General features: G+C 43.4%; 1 protein-coding gene across 2 annotated transcripts in view; it reads left to right on the top strand.

Annotated features, from left to right (window-relative positions):
- Positions 1-590: 590 nt before the first annotated feature.
- Positions 591-12,052, top strand: part of LOC121855003 (GTPase-activating Rap/Ran-GAP domain-like protein 3) — a 332,851-nt gene continuing 321,389 nt past the window's right edge. For both annotated transcript variants that reach the window (XM_042349827.1, XM_042349828.1), the window contains exon 1: positions 591-1,700. In XM_042349827.1, the coding sequence (XP_042205761.1) occupies positions 1,459-1,700 (242 nt within the window). In that variant the 5' untranslated portion in view covers positions 591-1,458. The remainder of the gene's footprint in view (positions 1,701-12,052) is intronic.

Here is a 12,052-nt window from a genome sequence, read left to right on the forward strand (position 1 = left end):
AGAGCGCTAGAGCGGTGGCAGGACAAAAGGATATCAAATCTCCATACATTGCCAATTCAATCAAACTTCTTTCAGAACTTTGATGGAACAATAGCGTTTGTGTATGACTCTACGCCATGACCCTCCTCTGTTCGGCTGTTGGCTCAGATTTGTATATATTTTTTTTTATGAGTTTTTGTTGAGCGTAATGATGCCAGTCAATGTCTTAAGTCGTCATAAGTTAGCCTTATAGACATTCAACTGGTGATAAATGTTAATAAGACACTCGCACTATATACTGTTTCTTGAAGACATGTATAAGACTTTTATCCTCGGTAATAATTCTTCGACTTTTGAGAATTTGTAAAATTATGTGAGGTATTTTACATTTTCTCTGTTTTCGTGTTATTAACATTTATCTCAAGTTTCTTAATGGCTGACTCACTTGTTAGGAATTGTATACTTACTGAGAGGAAAGTGTACAGGTAGGCAGGGTCAGTTATTATACAAGTAGGCAGGATTAATCGATTTACAGGTAGGCAGGGTCAATTAATTTACAGGTAGGCAGGGTTAATTGATTCAGGTAATCTAATCTATCGATGTTATTCCATCTCAGGCGTCCAAGATTCACAAGAAACATCATCAAGTGGATCAGAACAAAAATAAAAGACTTGACTCCGTTACCCAGTCGCCAGAGGCCAAAGAGAACGAGACCAGAGCGAGAACGAGGCCAAGAGTACCTGTCACATCTCCCTCAGCGAAGTCCAACACACATCCTTGTCTCACACACACACACACACACACACACACAGGTTTGGGGGGAGTCCTTCTTGTTTTGTGTTGGTAGGATGGGAAGGACCTCAGAGGGGAACCTTGGATATATCTCCTCTACGAACAGAAGGAACAAACGTCTATGTTCCCACCATCATCTCGTTCCAAAGACGGGGATGATATAAAGCCCATTCCTGCAACATGGCATCGATCCCAACACAAAGGAGGAAGTATTATCTGGAGACCGTGTTGGAAGAGCCGTCTTAACTCCTGCGGTAATCGACGACCATGAGACGACAAGACTGAGAGTGATAAACACGACATTTTTTTTAGGAGGGAGACGACGACCTCTTGCTTTAAACATTATACGAAGACTATGAGACGAGACTTGAGAGACATATAAAAGAGAATTCTCACTGGAGGAGTAGAGATCTCAGTAGACGAGACTAAAGATAGATAATGGAGACCCTGACATTAGAGAGACCTTTTTAAAAAACCTTGCGATCATCTGCACCAACCTGACCCGGGACTGAGAGACGATATCTACCAATCGACCCCCTCAGATAATAACAATCTCCTACACGTGTTATCAGCGGCTATGAGTCAGTACTAGAAGACACCAGTTGAAGATAGTGTGGAGAGGACGAGAAGCAGACCACCACCTCTTGCGTCAACAGTACCCACTATATCTCCCTCACTCACCCAATCATGCTCTGTCTCGACATGAAGCTCATTACAAGATTTAGATCTGAGAAAAGACAATCGGGGAACTCGTCCATCTCCCCAGGAAGTCTTGATCCACCTCCACCACCCCGACGTGACCGTAGCAAGAGTCTGTGTGTGGACAGGATCACGCCCCTCCTCCAGGTGGCTGAGCCTAGAGTGAGAGATGACACACCTTCTCGTAGTGCTGTTGCTTTTTCACGAAGGAGGTCCACCACTACTACACTGTGAGTACATAACTTTTTGCGTGTTTCCTTAAGGACTACTGTAGTGACCTTCCTTCCTTCCTTCCTTCCTTCCCCAGAACATTTATACTATGTTAATGTCTCACGTAGACGTATCCACTGCCATAATACGTGTGGAATATTAGTGGACAGAATCACTTGTGGTACTTAGTCTGAATTTTCTATCTGTTTTACACTATAAGATGACTGTCTCTGTTTTGACTTGTGTTCATTGTGTGTCTGCCCTTTACTGTCCAGTGTGGAGACTTGTGTATATACTGTATGTGTTCCGCTGCTTCGAGTGATGGTTAGTCACCTTAACTCTACGTATCAAAACTGTAAGTAAAATATGTGTGTATATTTTGAGGCAACGAAGAGATGCGCCATTGTTGTAAACCCCCATCAAGAAAGTGTTAGTTATTTCAGTGAGATTTTATTTGCAGAACATACAATTATTTTTTCTCTGAATTTATTATTATTATTTTTTTGAGGGGTGGGGGGAGGGTGAGGTGGATTGCTGTAAATGCTTCCAGTTTAATAATAAGATTTTCATTTTTTTTTTACGAATAAACTATTGCGTCAGTGAAGACATAATCTGTTTCAATAGACCTTTTCTTAATGACTTGATACAGGTAAAACAAATAAACCGGGAGGTGTAGAGTTTCCAGTTTAGTTACTTGATAAGGTTAGGTTAGGTCACAGGCAAGGTCATCGTGTTAAAGGAATAACCTCCGGCCTCAAATACCCCCCTCCCCCCAAGACCTTCCTGTTCTATATCCCGGTAACATGATATATTAGAACCTTCCAGCACAGGATAGGAAGGTCTCTCTGTATTTACGGTTTGCTGGTTCCTCCTGGACACCCAATGCTCCCATCTCTCTCTTTCTCTCTCCCTTGCTTCTTCTTGCCTTCATTATCTTATTTCTTCTCTTCCTTGCTTCTTATTCCCTTCATTAGTGCCTCGTCTCCTTATTCGGACTCATTTTAATTCCTCATTATGTTGTTTCGTATCTTTCTTGTTCGTCCTTCTCTTCCCTCTCTTGTTCTTTATCATTTTTATTCTTTTTCTTCCTTCATTCGTTTTATCTCTCTCTCTCTCTCTCTTCGTTTTTTCCCTCCAATCTCGGTGTTTCAATCCTTCAATCCCATCAACTTGTACCAATCCCTCGAGCATCTGAGTAGCTTATCTGTAATCCCTTCTCAATATGTATTATCCAAGCGATTCAACAGCGTCAGCCTCACACAATCCCATCTAATCAGGAATCCCAATCGATATATACTCTTGTCACCTTGTCCTCATTCCCTCCCTACGTATTATATTGTCTTGCCAATCCCTCTTCATCCCAAATCCTCTTGTTCCTAACCACCTCCAGTGCCATGCCCCTATTTTCTTTCCACTTCACCTTACCCTCTAATCCCTCACCACCCATCACCCCCTCACTTCCTAATCCCTCACCACCCATCACCCCCTCGCTTCCTAATCCCTCACCACCCCCTCACCCCTCCCTCCCTCTCTCACGCCACCAGGAACAGGATGGTCTGGACATAGGACGCGTCTCTATCTTACATATTAATATGTGAAGGCGACAGCTACTCTCTTGAGGGACTCCCACTGGTTCGTCTCTATCTCTTTTACGATGTCGTTTTACTGTTGTGATTTGCCTGCGTGTGTGGGGGGGTGTGGGGAAAGGGTGGTGTGTGTGAGAGGGGGCGTGGGTGTGGGTGTGGGGTTACCAGGTGTGGGTTGTATGGGTGCGTGACTGGGTGGACTGTATACTGACTGTGAGTGAGCGGATGTCTCCTGACCTGACCACCCTGACCATGGTAGTCTTGATATGCTTCCCCTGATCACTGAGGTAAGGAGAGAGGGAGAAGGGGGCGGTGGGGGGATATCACCGTGTCCAACTCCAAAATACAAGTGGAATTTAGTTAAAAACTTTCACGAGTCACAAGTAAAGTTAGTTATTATTGAGAGGGTAGGTTCCTTTGCTTGCTACCCACTGTTACCAACGCCTTAGGGTAGTGCACGATGAGGGGGTCGTCACGCCTTTGATAAAATTGGATTTCATTGTTGCTAACGTCGGTGTGTGTGTGTGTGTGTGTGTGTGTGTGTGTGTGTGTGTGTGTGTGTGTGTGTGTGTGTGTGTGTGTGTGTGTGTGTGTGTGTGTGTGTGTGTGTGTGTGTGTGTTTTACTGCCATGGGTTATTCCCTAAATTTTTCTTTCACTTTTGCCAACGCTGTGTGATATCCTCTAAAAGGGTGGGAGATGCTGTACCACTGTTGCCAACGCCTTATAGACTTTCTCTGTGTATGACCATCGTTACCAATACCTAACTGGGCTGTTAAAGGGAGGGGGGGGGGCTAAAGAGTGATGATAATTGTTGTTTAAAACCATTGTGTACACTCCAGCCAGCAGCGGTCAGTGTTATGGGCGTTCTGTCAGGTTGTACCAGGACTAGGGAGGCTCCACCATTGTTGTACCAGGACTAGAGAGGCTCCACCATTGTTGTACCAGGACTAGAGAGGCTCCACCATTGTTGTACCAGGACTAGAGAGGCTCCACCATTGTTGTACCAGGACTAGGGAGGCTCCACCATTGTTGTACCAGGACTAGAGAGGCTCCACCATTGTTGTACCATGAAAGTGTTCCAAATATTTTGAAAGTAATTTTCTTTTATCCATTTCATTCTCTCTCTCTCTCTCTCTCTCTCTCTCTCTCTCTCCTGTTGTAAGTGAAAGAAAACACCTCTATTGGTAAGGTGTCGAAGGCTGTATCGATAATGTTCCTTCGGCTCAACATAAACTGAAAACTCAGACCATGAAGGTGTCAAGTCTCTCTCTCTCTCTCTCTCTCTCTCTCTCTCTCTCTCTCTGAATTCCGTCTGTCTGTCTCTCCTTATATCTTCTTGTTTACTTTGCTTTTTCTCTTTCATTTCTGTCTTTTATACACCCTCCCCATACCCAACCACCCCACACATACCTTCTCCACCCATATACACCCCCCACTACCCCCCCACTCCTCCACACCACCTCCCTCCCCACACACACACACACCCACACGGTCTTCATCTGCATATTGGAAGTAAGGAGAGGATTGTGTGGTATATTGGCGCACACTAAAGACGCCATATTGCCCTCAAGCCATCAACTGATTGTGGCAAGTTCTGGGCAGATAAGAATGGCGGCAGCTGTGAGGGGCTGAGTGTCTGGTGATGAAGGTGAGGGGGTGATGGGGGGGTGGGGGTCGGTGATGTGAGAGAAGGGGTTGAGATGTGGGTGAGGGGGTGATGGGAGGAGATGGGAGGGTGGGGGTCAGGATGGGGGAAGGGGTTGAGATGTGGGTGAGGGGGTGATGGGGGGGTGGGGGTCGGTGATGTGAGAGAAGGGGTTGAGATGTGGGTGAGGGAAGGAGGGGGTCAGCACTAAGGAATGGGGGTGCAGGAGGGGGGAGGGGTTCAGAGTGTGTGTGTGGGTCCTTCTATCAAGCCACAGTCCAAGAGTCACGTTTTGCCTTTGTTTATCATTATAGTTTTTTCTTGTGTATTGAAGTTTTTAGTATTTTAATTTTTTTTTAAATATCAAAATCCATCATCATCATTATTATTTTTATTATTATTATTATTATTATTATTATTATTATTATTATTATTATTATTATTATTATTATTATTATTATTATTATTATTATTATTATTATTATTATTATTATTATTATTATTATTATTGTAGTATTTAATTGTATTTTATAATAAGTTTCATCTTTATTTTATTTTTTTTTAAATTCCTCTAATTAAATTTACACGCCATAAATACCGTATTAAGTCAGTCAACCATAAATACTAGACACACACACACACACACACACACACACATCACACACACACATACACACACACACACACACACACACACACACACACACACTAATCCTAGGCAGAGATGAAAGTGGGTTCCTCATCGTCTTGTCTCGGGCAAAACAAGTACTTGAAGACTCAGGCTAACACTGGACACTTTCTTCCCTTGCCTTTCTCCCTGATGAAGATGTCTCTCTCTCTCTCACTGTCTTTTTTATTCTCACCCTTTCTTTCTCTCTTTCTCTTGCTGTTTTTCTCTCTCTTGTTTTGTTTATTTTCTTAGTGTTTTGTGTGTGTGTGTGTGTGTGTGTGTGTGTGTGTGTGTGTGAGGTGTGTGTGTGTGTGTGAGGTGTGTGTGTGTGCTTTGATTTGTGTTTTTCTGTGTTTTTGTTTTGTTTTATTTTGTTTTTATTTTTCCTTTTGTATGTATTTTTTCTCATCAATCTCTCTCTCTCTCTCTCTCACACACACACACGCCCACACGCCCACCCCTAATGTGTGTTCTACCAAAGCTCACACATGACGGAAAAAAAACGAACATCAGCACTACAACTTTCATCTCAAGAAATACGATAAGGACGATAGCCTCAAGGAGTCTCACTCGAGGACGACGTGTTATGGGGAGTCATACTTGGGAGATGTTCATGCCCTTCTCTCGGGATGAGATAAGGGGGGGGGGGGGTTGTCTCTTCCATGAAAGGTCTTCTTACTGCGTGTTTTGAGGGAGAATTAGAGCGTTGAGAGAGAGAGAGAGAGAGAGAGAGAGAGAGGAAAGGAAAGAGTGAGAGACAGAGAAATTGATGGTGAATGCAGAAAATGAGAAGAATTAATTTATGACTGAGCTTTAAGGAGTGAGGAAGACAGTGATGGAAGTAAGAGTAAGAGTAAAAATGAGTTAGTGAGTAGGAATGAGTAAGTGGGTTTGTGTAGGTGACTTGTATTTTACTCATAACATAATAAATATTTACTCAAAATTATCTTTATCCCGAAACAATCTCTCTCTCTCTCTCTCTCTCTCTCTCTCTCTCTGACCTTGTAATGTCTCATGCATAAATTTTCTAGGTGGAGTATTTTTGTGTATAAGACTTTTAAAGCAAGGAACATCCATTGGCCTCAAGCGAAAAGCAAGGAAAGCGATACAAAGTAAAAATAGCTGGAAGCATTCAGTATTAACCTGGGGTGGGGGAGGAGGGGAGGCTCGTGCTGGTTGTGAGTCCATTCCAGAGCGCGACGAACATTTTGGCCAGTGGAGACTTATCAGTGAAAAAGGTTCCTTGTCGTAAGGGTGAATAGTGTATAATGAGGCCTACACACACACACACACACACTCACACACACACACACACACACACACACACACACACACACACACACACCTTCTTTACACCTACTTATATCTTCCCTACACCTACTCTACCTGTCCCCTACACCTTCCTTACACACACCTACACCCACCTACACCTCTCCTACACCTCCCTTACACCAACTCTTCTTCTTCCCTACACCTACATCTACCCTACATTTCCCCTACACCCACCTACACCGATCTACACCCACCTACGCCTCCCCTACACCCACCTACACCCACCTACGCCTCCCCTACACCCACCTACACCCACCTACGCCTCCCCTACACCCACCTACACACTTTGATTGGAGAAGACGTAGAGATAAAATATATTAAGTTTTCTCCACCAGTACAGTCTGTGAGTCTCCTAACACAGGGTCAATTAAGGAGGTGTTCTTTTCGTGTTCTAATTCACTAAGACGTTGTAGCCAGAAGGGAAGGACAAAAAAGAGGCAAAGGAGTGAGGCAGACACCGTAACATTCTCTACTGTCGACAAGTATCGCTTCTCTCCTTCTTTAAAAGTGTGGAGGAAACATCTTTTACCTCCTTCCTTACCCTCAGAGCACCTCACCCCCCTTCCTCTCCCCCTCTCCCATTCCCCACCCCCCTTCCCCTCCTCTCCTCTCACACTCCTCTACCTCCACACGGCCACTCCCAACTCAGATTAAAACGAAGGATATCAAGGTTATGTCTTTACTCTTATCTTAAGGATGATGAACGCCTCCTTTATCCCCTTTCCTAGGTAAGAGAAGGATTACTATAGGTTCTGGGGACGCGCAGGGGGTGGTACTGAACGCTTGCCTGGTCCCATCCACCTTAAGTGAGTGACCAGGCAATATTAGTCACTTGATATCTTGTATAGTTCCTACCTGGTCGTGTGATGGGGTGTAATCACTAATTAATATACAGGTGTTATTTTGGCGTAAATATTTTTGTCCATTTTGCGTATGTATTTTTGTTCTTTTTGCGTATATATTTTTTTCTTTTTTGCGTATATTTTTTCATTTTTTCTGCGTATATTTTTCCCCTTTTGCGTATATTTCCCCTTATTTTTCAATCCTCTAAAATATTCCCATTTTCCTGGATATTTTGTGAATTTAAAAACATCTTGATGTCTTAAGAACGTCTATGAAATTTAAGCCAATGTCCTTAAAACACCACAAAGCATGAAGATTATTTTAAGGAGTTTTTATATCTCGGTACCCAAGTTCAGTCTTTAAACAAAAACATTAACAAAAACAATAAAAACACAAACAAAAACACACCCATATTAAAATGTCGTCTTCAGGTATCAACTTTTCCTTTATTTCCTCCTTATAGATGAAAGTCTTTTGAGGGGAAACTTTTTTGTTTGTTTTTGTTCTGCCAAAGAGTGAAGGAGACGCCTATACGATTGTTGGCTGTTAGTAGGAGATGGAAAGAGAGGGATTGTTAGATGGATGGAGGAAGGGAGGGAGGAGGGATAGAGGGTGATGATTGATGGAAGAATTGATAGAGAGATGGAGGAAAGAAGGTTGAAGGGATAGGAAGTGATGATTGATGGAAGAGGCGTTGATAGAAGGAGGGAGAGAAGGAGGGAGAAGAGGTATAGGGGTGATAAATAAGGGAAGAGACGATATTAGAAGAATTAGAGGGAAAAGGGATAAGAGGTGATGATAAAAGAAAACAATGAAAGAATGATGATAATGATGGAAATGAAAAGATGTTGAGGGGGAAGTTAGGAGAATCGAGATACTTGATAAAGAAGGAGATGATGGATAAAAAAGGTGAGGAAAAAATGGACGAATGAAGGAATGGTTGAGAGTAAAGAATGATGGATGGGGAATGGGAAGAGATGAGAGATAGTGATGGTGAGAGGAGGGGAGAGACGGAGAAGACGAGAGAGACGAGAGATGAAAGAATAATGAATGGAATATAGTGATAAAGAGAGAGGTAAGAAAGTGATGGGAGAGGAAGAAAGTGAGAGGAAGAGGAGGGAATGGTGGGTGAGAGTAGAACAGCTGGAAGAAATGGGAAGAGTCGAGATTATTAGAGAAAAAGAGTGAGAGCCGTAAAGAAATAAATGGAAGATAAGTGAACGGCGAGAACCATCATAAGACGACGGTAAAAAAAGACGGGAAGAGAGAGAGAGAGAGACAGAACGGGAGAGAGACAGAGAGACAGTAAAAGAGAGAAACAGACAGAAAGAACGAAAGAGATAGATAGTAAAGGCGAGAAAGAGAAAGAAAGAAAGAAAGAAAAAGAGAGAGAAAGAGGGACATAAAACAAAGGAGTATGAAGGCAGTTGCTGAAGCCGTGTAACAAGATGTGAGAGGAGGTGTAGGAACCCCTCCCTCTCTCTCTCCCCCTCTCCCCTCACTCCTCCCTCTCCTCCTCACTTCCTCTCCTCTCCCTCACTCTCCCTCCCTCCTCCCTCCTCACCTCCCTCCCTCCCCCTCCTCACCTCCCTCCCTCCTCTCCCCCTCTCCTCCCTCCCTCACTCCTCCCTCCCCCCCTCCCCCATCACGTAAGAAAGAGAAACCAGAGTGTTGGAGCAGCATTGTTGGAGGAAGGTGTTGGAGGCAGGTATGTGGAAGATTTTGGAGGAATAGTGTTGGAGAAAGAAGAACCTTAAGGCGATGGACAGTGTTGTTGCTCGTGTTTTGCAGTGTTCTTGGAGGGAGGAGGAGGGAGGGGGGGGTAACCTCTTGGAAGAACGACCCGGAAAATATACCTCCAAACACTCTCTTTCACACCTGCTCGTGGGACTCACTCAGGTGTAGATGGGAAGAGGAGGAGGAGAGAGGGAGAGAGGAGGAGGAGGAGAAGGAGGAAGATAGAATGAGAGAGAGAGAGAGAAGAGGAGGAGAAATCATGAAGACCTCAAGCAAAACAACTTTCACCATACACAGCACCTGTCACCACTACTCTGACAACACCACACTGTCAGCACCACCACCACACTGTCAGTACCACCACCACACCACACCACACCACACTGTCAGTACCACCACACCACCACACCACACTGTCAGCACCACCACACTGTCAGCAATACCACACCACAACACCGCACTGTCAGCACCACCACACTGTCAGCAACACCACACCACAACACCACACTGACAACACTATACTCACTTCCATTCACTGTGGGAGGTGAGGGGAGGGGACTCGAACACGGGTCCTAGTATATGTGGAAGCTCGGGAATTCCCCTTTTTCCCCCCACGGTGTGACATACAGAGTAGTTGTATTATGTGTAAGTGGAATACAATTGTTTACCTTGAGCTGGGAATTGGGTAGAGTCTGAGAGGGAAAAGTGGGATTGGGAGGGTGGACGAGTGGGAGGGTGAGTGGGAGAGTGAGTGGATATTGGGTTGAAGGTTGGGTGAATGAGTGGGTTAATGGATGGGTGGGAGGGATGAGTGGGAGAGCGAGTGGTGGGTGAGTGGGTTAGAGAGAGAAAGAGAGACAGCACGCACCGAGGCAGAGCGCACAGGAGCCGTAAACTAGCAACTGATGAAGATGAACACAAGGAAGGAAGGCGAGGAAGAGGAGGAGGCGAGGAGGAGAAGGAGGGCGAGGAGGAGAAGGAAGGCGAGGAGGAAGAGGAGGAGGCGAGGATGAGGAGGAGGCGAGGAGGAGAAAGAAGACTGGGAGAGGATAATAAGGGGGAGGAGTACAAACCTAAAATAATGTAGAATATTATAAACTAGCAATTGAAGATAACGAATAGAGCCAAAATATAACACACAAAAACATCTAATAACGTTAGGAATAACATAAAGAGATGATGATTTCTTATAGGGATGAAAGATCGTGAAAAAGATATGAAAAGATGTGAAAAATTAGTGATCGGAAAGGGGGAAGGAGGTGGGGATAGGGGTTAGGAGGGGAGGGGAGGGATAGGGGTGGGGAGGGGACGGGGTGGGGAGGGGACGGGGTTCCTAGGAAGAGTAGAGCTGAACGGTAGAAGGAGAGACTTGAAAGGGAATGAAAGAATGTGAAAAAGGGACCAAAATTAATGAAGGTTGAAGGAACTAGTGTCGTAAGAGGAGGGAGGGGTGGGAGGGGGAGGGAAGGAAGTTTTTCATTGACCTTCCATCACCAACGATTCCAAATTCTGTTTCCGTCACCCAGACCAAGATGCCAACTCTCACGGTTTTGCTCTTTCCTTTCTCAAAATGGTTTAAGTTTTAGCCGCTGAATAAAATTATTGTCGAGGTTTAACTTGAAGACACTTTTTAGAAGGTATAGTGAAGGATGGTTAAAGAGTCTACGTTGGGAGTCCTTAAATACGATGTAGGAGGCGAAGGATTTCAAGACAAGAAGACGATAGGATCCTTTAGCCAAAAAAAAATTATAGGGAATTTTTATCGATACTAAATTTCGACGAGAAAGATTTTATTATTGAGTTTATATTAAATTCCCGTCATTAATTAACAAACTGGAGTTTATTTTGTTTGAACAATTGCCCCCCCCCTAAAAAAACACCAATTTAGAAGCATATATTAAAATGGTGTCGACCAGTTTGGAAATAGACAAGATTCCACCTTGACAATTAAGTTGCCAGGGACTAATTAAACCTATTACGAGGAATTCAAAAGCGACAGGAGAGAGAGAGAGAGAGAGAGAGAGAGAGAGAGAGAGAGAGAGAGAGAGAGTTTCTTGCCTGAAGGAAAGAAGTAAAAGTATAATAAGAAAAGTAGTGAATAGTGTAAAAGTCGCCAATAAGTAACTTTAATAAAACTGAGAAACGAAAGACCGAGAGAGATGGAGAATGAATAAAAGACGTAATAATGTATATAAAAAAATTTGGATTTGATTAAATTAAACTCTACGGTGTTGTAATGCCACGTTTCACTATGTGTGTGTAATAATAATAATAATAATAATAATAATAATAATAATAATAATAATAATAATAATAATAATAATAATAATAATAATAAACGGTTTATTAATAGAGTTGCAGTCGGTGGCTGAAAATATACAGACTTACATTTGATTTAGACATAATGATATAATATGCAGTGAATACATTTACAGAGCTGTACAGTACATAAATCAGGAGTTGTTTTTATTTTAACAATAGATGGGATGGTGCTGTTCTTATATCTATCGGTGCAGGCTCTTATGGGCTGAATTTTGTTGTAGTGGCGGACTGCGTG

This window comes from Homarus americanus, unplaced genomic scaffold (assembly GCF_018991925.1).
Source record: "Homarus americanus isolate GMGI-L3 unplaced genomic scaffold, GMGI_Hamer_2.0 scaffold16022, whole genome shotgun sequence".
In the NCBI taxonomy this organism is placed as follows: domain Eukaryota; kingdom Metazoa; phylum Arthropoda; class Malacostraca; order Decapoda; family Nephropidae; genus Homarus; species Homarus americanus.